Below are 12464 nucleotides of genomic sequence, written 5' to 3' on the forward strand. Positions count from 1 at the left end.
CTGTACAGTTGTATTTATTCCGAGAGATGATTTGTTCGTTTGACATGGTGGATCTTTTGGTGTCTGACAGCTGTGACTAGAGAACACGCGGAGGGGGACAGCTGTGGCTAGAGAACACGTGGAGGGGGACAGCTGTGACTAGAGAACACGTGGAGGGGGGGACAGCTGTGACTGGAGAACACGCGGAGGGGGACAGCTGTGACTAGAGAACACGTGGAGGGGGACAGCTGTGACTAGAGAACACGTGGAGGGGGACAGCTGTGACTAGAGAACACGTGGAGGGGGACAGCTGTGACTAGAGAACACGTGGAGGGGGACAGCTGTGACTAGAGAACACGTGGAGGGGGACAGCTGTGACTAGAGAACACGTGGAGGGGGGACAGCTGTGACTAGAGAACACACGGAGGGGGACAGCTGTGACTAGAGAACACGCGGAGGGGGACAGCTGTGACTAGAGAACACGTGGAGGGGGGGACAGCTGTGACTAGAGAACACGTGGAGGGGGGGACAGCTGTGACTAGAGAACACGTGGAGGGGGGGACAGCTGTGACTAGAGAACACGTGGAGGGGGGACAGCTGTGACTAGAGAACACGTGGAGGGGGACAGCTGTGACTAGAGAACACGTGGAGGGGGACAGCTGTGACTAGAGACACACGCGGAGGGGGACAGCTGTGACTAGAGAACACGTGGAGGGGGGACAGCTGTGACTAGAGAACACGTGGAGGGGGGGACAGCTGTGGCTAGAGAACACGTGGAGGGGGGGATAGCTGTGACTAGAGAACACGTGGAGGGGGGACAGCTGTGGCTAGAGAACACGTGGAGGGGGGGATAGCTGTGACTAGAGAACACGTGGAGGGGGACAGCTGTGACTAGAGAACACGCGGAGGGGGGACAGCTGTGACTAGAGAACACGTGGAGGGGGGACAGCTGTGACTAGAGAACACGTGGAGGGGGGACAGCTGTGACTAGAGAACACGTGGAGGGGGACAGCTGTGACTAGAGAACACGTGGAGGGGGACAGCTGTGACTAGAGAACACGTGGAGGGGGGACAGCTGTGGCTGAGAACACGTGGAGGGGGGACAGCTGTGGCTAGAGAACACGCGGAGGGGGACAGCTGTGACTAGAGAACACGTGGAGGGGGGACAGCTGTGACTAGAGAACACGTGGAGGGGGACAGCTGTGACTAGAGAACACGTGGAGGGGGACAGCTGTGACTAGAGAACACGTGGAGGGGGACAGCTGTGACTAGAGAACACGTGGAGGGGGACAGCTGTGACTAGAGAACACGTGGAGGGGGACAGCTGTGACTAGAGAACACATGGAGGGGGACAGCTGTGACTAGAGAACACGTGGAGGGGGACAGCTGTGACTAGAGAACACGTGGAGGGGGACAGCTGTGACTAGAGAACACGTGGAGGGGGGACAGCTGTGACTAGAGAACACGTGGAGGGGGACAGCTGTGACTAGAGAACACGTGGAGGGGGACAGCTGTGACTAGAGAACACGTGGAGGGGGACAGCTGTGACTAGAGAACACGTGGAGGGGGGACAGCTGTGGCTGAGAACACGTGGAGGGGGGGGACAGCTGTGACTAGAGAACACGTGGAGGGGGACAGCTGTGACTAGAGAACACGTGGAGGGGGGGGACAGCTGTGGCTAGAGAACACGTGGAGGGGGACAGCTGTGACTAGAGAACACGTGGAGGGGGGACAGCTGTGACTAGAGAACACGTGGAGGGGGGGACAGCTGTGACTAGAGAACACGTGGAGGGGGGGGACAGCTGTGACTAGAGAACATGTGGAGGGGGGGACAGCTGTGACTAGAGAACATGTGGAGGGGGGACAGCTGTGACTAGAGAACACGTGGAGGGGGACAGCTGTGACTAGAGAACACGTGGAGGGGGACAGCTGTGACTAGAGAACACGTGGAGGGGGGACAGCTGTGGCTGAGAACACGTGGAGGGGGACAGCTGTGACTAGAGAACACGTGGAGGGGGACAGCTGTGACTAGAGAACACGTGGAGGGGGGGACAGCTGTGGCTAGAGAACACGTGGAGGGGGACAGCTGTGACTAGAGAACACGTGGAGGGGGACAGCTGTGACTAGAGAACACGTGGAGGGGGGACAGCTGTGACTAGAGAACACGTGGAGGGGGACAGCTGTGACTAGAGAACATGTGGAGGGGGACAGCTGTGACTAGAGAACATGTGGAGGGGGACAGCTGTGACTAGAGAACATGTGGAGGGGGGACAGCTGTGGCTAGAGAACACGTGGAGGGGGGACAGCTGTGACTAGAGAACACGCGGAGGGGGGGACAGCTGTGACTAGAGAACACGTGGAGGGGGGACAGCTGTGACTAGAGAACACGTGGAGGGGGGACAGCTGTGACTAGAGAACACGTGGAGGGGGACAGCTGTGACTAGAGAACACGTGGAGGGGGGACAGCTGTGACTAGAGAACACGTGGAGGGGGGACAGCTGTGACTAGAGAACACGTGGAGGGGGACAGCTGTGACTAGAGAACACATGGAGGGGGACAGCTGTGACTAGAGAACACGTGGAGGGGGACAGCTGTGACTAGAGAACACGTGGAGGGTGGACAGCTGTGACTAGAGAACACGTGGAGGGGGACAGCTGTGACTAGAGAACACGCGGAGGGGGGACAGCTGTGGCTGAGAACACGCGGAGGGGGACAGCTGTGACTAGAGAACACGTGGAGGGGGGGACAGCTGTGACTAGAGAACACGTGGAGGGGGGACAGCTGTGACTAGAGAACACGTGGAGGGGGGACAGCTGTGACTAGAGAACACGTGGAGGGGGGGACAGCTGTGACTAGAGAACACGTGGAGGGGGGACAGCTGTGACTAGAGAACACGTGGAGGGGGGACAGCTGTGACTAGAGAACACGTGGAGGGGGGACAGCTGTGACTAGAGAACACGTGGAGGGGGGACAGCTGTGACTAGAGAACACGTGGAGGGGGACAGCTGTGACTAGAGAACACGTGGAGGGGGACAGCTGTGACTAGAGAACACGTGGAGGGGGGGACAGCTGTGACTAGAGAACACGTGGAGGGGGACAGCTGTGACTAGAGAACACGTGGAGGGGGGACAGCTGTGACTAGAGAACACGTGGAGGGGGGACAGCTGTGACTAGAGAACAAAAAAAAAACACACAAAAAAATAAATAAATAAAAAAAAGTACATTTTGTTCACCAAGTCATCAAGCACAGACTTTTAACCACAACAAGTCTGTTGGGAGGAAACCCCACTGATCAAATGTTTTACTTACGCAGATTTTTATATATTTGCATGAAGATCTGTCAGCAAATTAGATGCAAACCAGCTAGTGACTGAACAAGGCTCCCCATGACTGGGTCGTATTCACTAAACCAGCTAGTGACTGAACAAGGCTCCCCAGGACTGGGTCGTATTCACTAAACCAGCTAGTGACTGGACAAGGCTCCCCAGGACTGGGTCGTATTCACTAAACCAGCTAGTGACTGAACAAGGCTCCCCAGGACTGGGTCGTATTCACTAAACCAGCTAGTGACTGAACAAGGCTCCCCAGGACTGGGTCGTATTCACTAAACCAGCTAGTGACTGAACAAGGCTCCCCAGGACTGGGTCGTATTCACTAAACCAGCTAGTGACTGGACAAGGCTCCCCAGGACTGGGTCGTATTCACTAAACCAGCTAGTGACTGAACAAGGCTCCCCAGGACTGGGTCGTATTCACTAGACACTAAACCAGCTAGTGACTGAACAAGGCTCCCCAGGACTGGGTCGTATTCACTAAACCAGCTAGTGACTGAACAAGGCTCCCCAGGACTGGGTCGTATTCACTAAACCAGCTAGTGACTGAACAAGGCTCCCCAGGACTGGGTCGTATTCACCAAACCAGCTAGTGACTGGACAAGGCTCCCCAGGACTGGGTCGTATTCACTAAACCAGCTAGTGACTGAACAAGGCTCCCGAGGACTGGGTCGTATTCACCAAACCAGCTAGTGACTGGACAAGGCTCCCCAGGACTGGGTCGTATTCACTAAACCAGCTAGTGACTGAACAAGGCTCCTCAGGACTGGGTCGTATTCACTAAACCAGCTAGTGACTGGACAAGGCTCCCCAGGACTGGGTCGTATTCACTAAACCAGCTAGTGACTGAACAAGGCTCCTCAGGACTGGGTCGTATTCACTAAACCAGCTAGTGACTGGACAAGGCTCCCCAGGACTGGGTCGTATTCACTAGACACTAAACCAGCTAGTGACTGGACAAGGCTCCCCAGGACTGGGTCGTATTCACTAAACCAGCTAGTGACTGGACAAGGCTCCCCAGGACTGGGTCGTATTCACTAGACACTAAACCAGCTAGTGACTGAACAAGGCTCCCCAGGACTGGGTCGTATTCACTAGACACTAAACCAGCTAGTGACTGGACAAGGCTCCCCAGGACTGGGTCGTATTCACTAAACACTAAACCAGCTAGTGACTGGACAAGGCTCCCCAGGACTGGGTCGTATTCACTAGACACTAAACCAGCTAGTGACTGGACAAGGCTCCCCAGGACTGGGTCGTATTCACTAAACCAGCTAGTGACTGAACAAGGCTCCCCAGGACTGGGTCGTATTCACTAAACCAGCTAGTGACTGGACAAGGCTCCCCAGGACTGGGTCGTATTCACTAGACACTAAACCAGCTAGTGACTGAACAAGGCTCCCCAGGACTGGGTCGTATTCACTAGACACTAAACCAGCTAGTGACTGGACAAGGCTCCCCAGGACTGGGTCGTATTCACTAAACACTAAACCAGCTAGTGACTGAACAAGGCTCCCCAGGACTGGGTTGTATTCACTAGACACTAAACCAGCTAGTGACTGGACAAGGCTCCCCAGGACTGGGTCGTATTCACTAAACACTAAACCAGCTAGTGACTGGACAAGGCTCCCCAGGACTGGGTCGTATTCACTAGACACTAAACCAGCTAGTGACTGGACAAGGCTCCCCAGGACTGGGTCGTATTCACTAGACACTAAACCAGCTAGTGACTGGACAAGGCTCCCCAGGACTGGGTCGTATTCACTAGACACTAAACCAGCTAGTGACTGGACAAGGCTCCCCAGGACTGGGTTGTATTCACTAGACACTAAACCAGCTAGTGACTGGACAAGGCTCCCCAGGACTGGGTTGTATTCACTAGACACTAAACCAGCTAGTGACTGGACAAGGCTCCCCAGGACTGGGTTGTATTCACTAAACACTAAACCAGCTAGTGACTGAACAAGGCTCCCCAGGACTGGGTTGTATTCACTAGACATTAAATGAAAGAAAACAGACAGAAACTGAACTTATCCAATAGGAAAGAATCTCAGTTTACTTTGCATTACATTTCCTGTTGCAACACGTTTGCACTAATGAATACAACCCTGGGCTACCAGTGCTTCTGGGTGTAGTTTACCACTAGGTACAGATCTAGAATCAGCTTCACCTACCCCAGTCCTATCTTTAACTAGAAGTAGGGAAAATGCCAAACTGACCCAACAACAGCATCTAGGGGCAACTTCTCCCTACCTGAACACAGGTGTGGTACCTGACTGTTGACATGGTCCCATAAGGCTCTGTGTAGGGAATAGGGTGTCATGGCTGGGTAGAGGAGAGGGAACAGGTGCCTTCCAGTTGAAACTGGAGAGGGCTCTGTGTCTGTGTGGTACAGTACTGCTACAGACAAGATGACATGTTCTCTGCCAGTCTTGCATCATGGTTGCTAGGGGCAACAGACTTAAAAGGTAGAGGACAGGTAGGTACTAGTTCCGTTGTTCCTCGGTCACAGTTATGCACCCACTCACTTGTACTACTGAGTCACGCAATGCTTCAAGACAGGCAGCAAGGGCTAGACACTACAATACTGTAGAATACCTACCAGGGTTCAAATACTATTTGAAATCTTTCAAAGACTTTTAGCATTTGATCTCTAGCATGTTGGAGTTCCAGATGGGTGGGGTTTGACAGCCTGCAACTATTCTATTGGTTCCACTGTGCCAGGCAAGCTCCATCAAGCCCAGATTGTGTATTTGAAATTATTTTAAAATAGTATTTGAGCCCAGGGAAACACACATTTTCTCTGTAAGTGGAACCAACTACCGTGGAGTGGCGTCTCCCTAGATGCTATCTGCCTCTGGTCTAGGAGAGACTGTGTCCAAAACGGCACCATATTTCCTGTTGAAGGCACTTTGACCAGGGGCCATAGGGTTGAAAAGCAGTGCACTATGTAGGGAATAGGGAACCATTTTGGAAAGAAAATCTGTTACATAAACACTGGTTCTGTTCCACTTCAGTTAGGGCTCCTGAGTGGTGCAGCGGTCTAAGGCACTGCATCTCAGTGCTAGAGGCATCACTACAGACCCTGGTTCTGTTCCACTTCAGTTAGGGCTCCTGAGTGGTGCAGCGGTCTAAGGCACCACATCTCAGTGCTAGAGGCATCACTACAGACCCTGGTTCTGTTCCACTTCAGTTAGGGCTCCTGAGTGGTGCAGCGGTCTAAGGCACCACATCTCAGTGCTAGAGGCATCACTACAGACCCTGGTTCTGTTCCACTTCAGTTAGGGCTCCTGAGTGGTGCAGCGGTCTAAGGCACCACATCTCAGGCACCACATCTCAGTGCTAGAGGCATCACTACAGACCCTGGTTCTGTTCCACTTCAGTTAGGGCTCCTGAGTGGTGCAGCGGTCTAAGGCACCACATCTCAGTGCTAGAGGCATCACTACAGACCCTGGTTCTGTTCCACTTCAGTTAGGGCTCCTGAGTGGTGCAGCGGTCTAAGGCACCACATCTCAGTGCTAGAGGCATCACTACAGACCCTGGTTCTGTTCCACTTCAGTTAGGGCTCCTGAGTGGTGCAGCGGTCTAAGGCACCACATCTCAGTGCTAGAGGCATCACTACAGACCCTGGTTCTGTTCCACTTCAGTTAGGGCTCCTGAGTGGTGCAGCGGTCTAAGGCACCACATCTCAGTGCTAGAGGCATCACTACAGACCCTGGTTCTGTTCCACTTCAGTTAGGGCTCCTGAGTGGTGCAGCGGTCTAAGGCACCACATCACTACAGACCCTGGTTCTATTCCACTTCAGTTAGGGCTCCTGAGTGGTGCAGCGGTCTAAGGCACCACATCTCAGTGCTAGAGGCATCACTACAGACCCTGGTTCTGTTCCACTTCAGTTAGGGCTCCTGAGTGGTGCAGCGGTCTAAGGCACCACATCACTACAGACCCTGGTTCTATTCCACTTCAGTTAGGGCTCCTGAGTGGTGCAGCGGTCTAAGGCACCACATCTCAGTGCTAGAGGCATCACTACAGACCCTGGTTCTGTTCCACTTCAGTTAGGGCTCCTGAGTGGTGCCAGTCTAAAGGCACCACATCTAGTGCTAGAGGCATCACTACAGACCCTGGTTCTGTTCTTCAGTTAGGGCTCCTGAGTGGTGCAGCGGTCTAAGGCAGCTAGGAGGCATCACTACAGACCCTGGTTCTGTTCCACTCAGTTACTGAGTGGTGCAGCGGTCTAAGGCACCACATCACTACAGACCCTGGTTCTATTCCACTTCAGTTAGGGCTCCTGAGTAACTAAGGCACCAATAGAGGCATCAGTGCTAGAGGCATCACTACAGACCCTGGTTCTATTCCGGGCTGTATCACATCCGGCCGTGATTGGGAGTCCCAAGGGCGGCACACACCGGCGTGTCCATGTAGGCCGTCATTGTAAATAAAATTTGTTCTTAACTGACTTGCCTCAGAAAAAAATGTCCAGGTTGGCTGTGAGGTGTATAGGATGCATCTCATGAGGTTTCAGCCAGTCTGAGGACTTACTCTCAGAGATAACACAGACCAAACAAAACCATGTGCCTCTCTAACACAAATACACTCTCACTCAGGCAGTCACTCATTAAATCACCACTGCATGTAAACCCAAACCTGCTGCCACAGAAACCAGCTGTGAGGTGTATTGATCTCTTCCCCTCTCAGAACCAGCTGTGAGGTGTATTGATCTCTTCCCCTCTCAGAACCAGCTGTGAGGTGTATTGATCTCTTCCCCTCTCAGAACCAGCTGTGAGGTGTATTGATCTCTTCCCCTCTCAGAACCAGCTGTGAGGTGTATTGATCTCTTCCCCTCTCAGAACCAGCTGTGAGGTGTATTGATCTCTTCCCCTCTCAGAACCAGCTGTCTCTTCTCTTCCCCTCTCAGAACCAGCTGTGAGGTGTATTGATCTCTTCCCCTCTCAGAACCAGCTGTGAGGTGTATTGATCTCTTCCCCTCTCAGAACCAGCTGTGAGGTGTATTGATCTCTTCCCCTCTCAGAACCAGCTGTGAGGTGTATTGATCTCTTCCCCTCTCAGAACCAGCTGTGAGGTGTATTGATCTCTTCCCCTCTCAGAACCAGCTGTGTTCTGTTATTCACTATTTCTCCTCCTCCTCTCTGAGCACTCAACAACAGACAAATTCCTCTCCTCCTCACACATCCCTTTCTTCAGCCGCCCACTCATCCAGCAAGTGAGTTCCATCTCTTCCTCTCTCTGTCCTTGTATCCCCCCCCTCTCTCTCTCCATCCTTGTATCCCCCCCCCTCTCTCTCTCCATCCTTGTATCCCCCCCCCCTCCCCTCTCTCTAGCCAGTGAGAGGAGAGGTAGAACTGCAATAATGACTGAGTAAAAGAACCTCCAAACCAAGTGTTTCCCAAACGGAGCCCTATTCCCTATATTGTACTCTAATTTACCATAGTGCCCTGTTCAAAAGTAGAGCACTACATAGGGAATAAGGTGCCATTTGTGAAGGAGCCAGGTGATGTAACCTAATACAGGTAAATGAGGTAACGATGTTTGATTGACTGGAGCACAAAAGAGCGAAGCGCTAACCCAGAAGTAAACAACACAGAAGAGCGAAGCGCTAACCCATAAGTAAACAACACAGAAGAGCGAAGCGCTAACCCAGAATTAAACAACACAGAAGAGCGAAGCGCTAACCCAGAAGTAAACAACACAGAAGAGCAGTAACAATGTTTGATTGACTGGAGCACAAAAGTTTGATAAACAACACAGACTGTAAACAACACAGAAGAGCGAAGCGCTAACCCATAAGTAAACAACACAGAAGAGCGAAGCGCTAACCCAGAAGTAAACAACACAGAAGAGCGAAGCGCTAACCCATAAGTAAACAACACAGAAGAGCGAAGCGCTAACCCATAAGTAAACAACACAGAAGAGCGAAGCGCTAACCCAGAAGTAAACAACACAGAAGAGCGAAGCGCTAACCCATAAGTAAACAACACAGAAGAGCGAAGCGCTAACCCAGAAGTAAACAACACAGAAGAGCGAAGCGCTAACCCATACGTAAACAACACAGAAGAGTAAACAACACAGAAGAGCGAAGCGCTAACCCATAAGTAAACAACACAGAAGAGCGAAGCGCTAACCCAGAAGTAAACAACACAGAAGAGCGAAGCGCTAACCCAGAAGTAAACAACACAGAAGAGCGAAGCGCTAACCCAGAAGTAAACAACACAGAAGAGCGAAGCGCTAACCCAGAAGTAAACAACACAGAAGAGCGAAGCACTAACCCAGAAGTAAACAACACAGAAGAGCGAAGCGCTAACCCATACGTAAGCAACACAGAAGAGCGAAGCGCTAACCCAGAAGTAAACAACACAGAAGAGCGAAGCGCTAACCCATACATAAGCAACACAGAAGAGCGAAGCACTAACCCATAAGTAAACAACAAAGAAGAGGCAAAACCACCACTTTTCACCATATAGGCTGTTATAACACAGGTTCTGTGTCTCAAATGGCACCCTACTCCCTATATAGTGAACTACTAGGTCAAAAGTAGGGCACACGTCAAACTCATTCCACGGAGGGCCGAGTGCCTGATGGTTTTCGCTCCTCCCTTGTATTTGACTGATCAATTAAGACATTGATTAGTTAGGGACTCCCCTCACCTGGTTGCCCAGGTCTTAACTGGACACAAGGTGAAAGGAGATGGCCCAGTGTCAGCTGGTTTCTCCATGGAATGAGTTGGACTCCCCTTCACTAAATCAATCAGATGCTATTAGTGCCCAGCTTGGGATACCTATGGGATATTGATGACAGTATTGTGAGCTAAAACCAGATGAAAATCTCCTAAATCTGATCAAACTAGCCTCAAACCAGTTTGTGTTCCTTTAAACTGGTTTTCCTAGATTCAAACTGGTTGATGTTAGTTTACAGCAGATATACTACCAAGCAGGATCAATGTCCTATCAGCATGACCCCTCTATGTTGAACTGTCTGCTCCCTGTACATGTCACTCATGTTATGGATTCCCATCACCTGGTCATCTACGTCTTGAATCGGAAACATCGACAGGAAATAACAAAACCAGCAGACACCCGATACACCCCTGATACACTCCTTCAACAAGACATCATGGCCACGAAGACAGGAGGAGCCAGAAATCAGGCCAGACTACAAGGAAACTGTTATGGAAACTGTTTAAGAACCAAACGGAAGCAAACAGAGAAAGAGGAACTAAACAGGAATGAACCTACCCAAATTTGTCCAATACAAACTCTTGCTTGGGTTTTCCATTTTGAGTAAACCATAGATCGATAGAGGACTCATCGTGGATATAAACTTTTAACATGGACATTGTCACTGAGGGCTAACTTGCACGCACGAAAACAGTCAACAAATGTCAAGCAAATATATGCCCGGGATACCCTACTAATTGAAGTTTTACTGTACTTTAAAATGGAGTTAGCTTCAATGGCACTGCTCATCCTGTCACAGACACTATAACTCATCCGATACAAAGATGAGTCATCCATCTCTATGGAGTAAAGGGTTTCTGTTGCAAAACGTTTTGCTATAGAATCGGTGTAATGATTACACCCCAGTAATCTTGGGGCAAAACGAATGACTGTCAAACTAGCATACTGACCAAATGCGTATCTAGCTACTAGTTAGCTTTGATACCTTCACTCCTTAAGGTCCAAGGACCGTATGCTATTTTCAGAGGTAGACCATCTCCGCAGCCAAAACAGCCAAATACTCCATCTAAACGTCAATCGATTCTCAATTGCGATACGGTTCTAGAAACATAAAGCCCCGTACTTTCATATCACAAAATAATTTCACAAATGCAAAACACATACGATATACACTTACTGTACACTGTTTTAACCGGCTTCATCACAGTCGCAGCTGACAGTATATTTCAGTGACAACATGTTTCTGTCGGCCTTCTGTTACACACAGGTGTTCAGAGCATGCGAGACAGCCAATTAGCACGTCGCATTCCTCCGTCTGTCTTCCGTAAACAGCTGTAACATGGAGATATGACCTTGTGGGAACACCAACCCAAACCCTATAAAAATGTGCGTTTCAATTTAACCTTTTGTTTTGAGAAAAGTATGTATCGCTTATATAAGGTTATGCTTCCAAAATCGTACGCAAGTGATGCGTGTTAATGTTCAGACCGAACGTCTGGGCTCTTATTATTAACAAACGTCCACTGCAGACGCCTTCGTCCAATTACTCCTGTGTGTAAAGTAACAGAACAGAGTCATGATCAAGGTCTAGCTATGATACATGTAGGAGCTACGTCAAAGGCTGGATGACTGTCAATCAATGGAAACTCTGGAAAAAGTCAGAGGTCGGAAATAGTTTCGGAAAGTATATTCTTCTTTTAGCAAGCTCCTAGCTAGCTTGTGCAAAAAAACTTTAGCAGTAGGGGCTAGCTTATTGGATAGCATTGATAAATCCGCCCCCAGACTGCTTGTCAGTTAAAATTATCCGTTACTTTATTATGCCTGGCTTTGTATACTAGACAGACCGTACTTACTGGGAATACTTTAGACAGGCCGTACTCACTGGGTGAGAGGGAGGTCTCCGCGTCCCCCCGTAGCGACTGTTTGGAGGAGGTTATCCGGTGTATCGGTGGTTCTCGGTCCCTACTCCCCCTGCTCCATCGCTGGAAGAGAGTTGAGGCAGCCAGCTCGACTTCCGCCTTGTCGCTGCTTCCCTGGCGCGAGCGGAATGAACTCTGGAAACTCTGCCAACTTGCCGCGCATGACGACGCACAGCCGCCGACCGACGCATCCCAACGAGCGTCCTGATTGGTCCGTTCCTTTCTGCGTCGCTTGACCCAGCGTTTGCTTAAAATATTCTGTCCGTCGCGCTGAGTTGAACACATTGACCCTGACCTTCTCGGGTAACATGTACAGTCCATACAACTGGGTACAGTACAGTTCAGACTCAGAGATAAATAATATTTCCCTAAAAACGCCAAACGAAACGAATAGAACTGCTGCCGCGGTAGAATTAAAATAACGTTCAACGCGTTGTCTCTAGAGCGCGATATTCTCTCGTGAATGGGTGTCAGAAGGCTGGTCGAACACAATATCCCTTATGTTCCCCAAAAACAATGGTCCTATTTATAACGCTTCATATGAG

At 50.6% G+C, this 12464-nt stretch overlaps 1 protein-coding gene across 6 annotated transcripts in view; it reads right to left on the minus strand.

Moving 5' to 3' along the window:
* cant1b (calcium activated nucleotidase 1b) overlaps positions 1-12219 on the minus strand; it is a 37723-nt gene extending 25504 nt beyond the window's left edge. For 2 of the 6 annotated variants that reach the window (XM_052528762.1, XM_052528761.1), the window contains exon 1: positions 11883-12219. In XM_052528762.1, coding sequence (XP_052384722.1) covers positions 11883-12204 — 322 coding nt within the window. In that variant the 5' untranslated portion in view covers positions 12205-12219. Of the gene's footprint in view, positions 1-11177; positions 11329-11853 lie in introns of those variants that run through there. The other 4 variants (XM_052528767.1, XM_052528766.1, XM_052528764.1 and 1 more) reach the window with 3 other exon arrangements.
* Positions 12220-12464: the final 245 nt, after the last annotated feature.

Source organism: Oncorhynchus keta, chromosome 10, assembly GCF_023373465.1.
Source record: "Oncorhynchus keta strain PuntledgeMale-10-30-2019 chromosome 10, Oket_V2, whole genome shotgun sequence".
Classification (NCBI taxonomy): domain Eukaryota; kingdom Metazoa; phylum Chordata; class Actinopteri; order Salmoniformes; family Salmonidae; genus Oncorhynchus; species Oncorhynchus keta.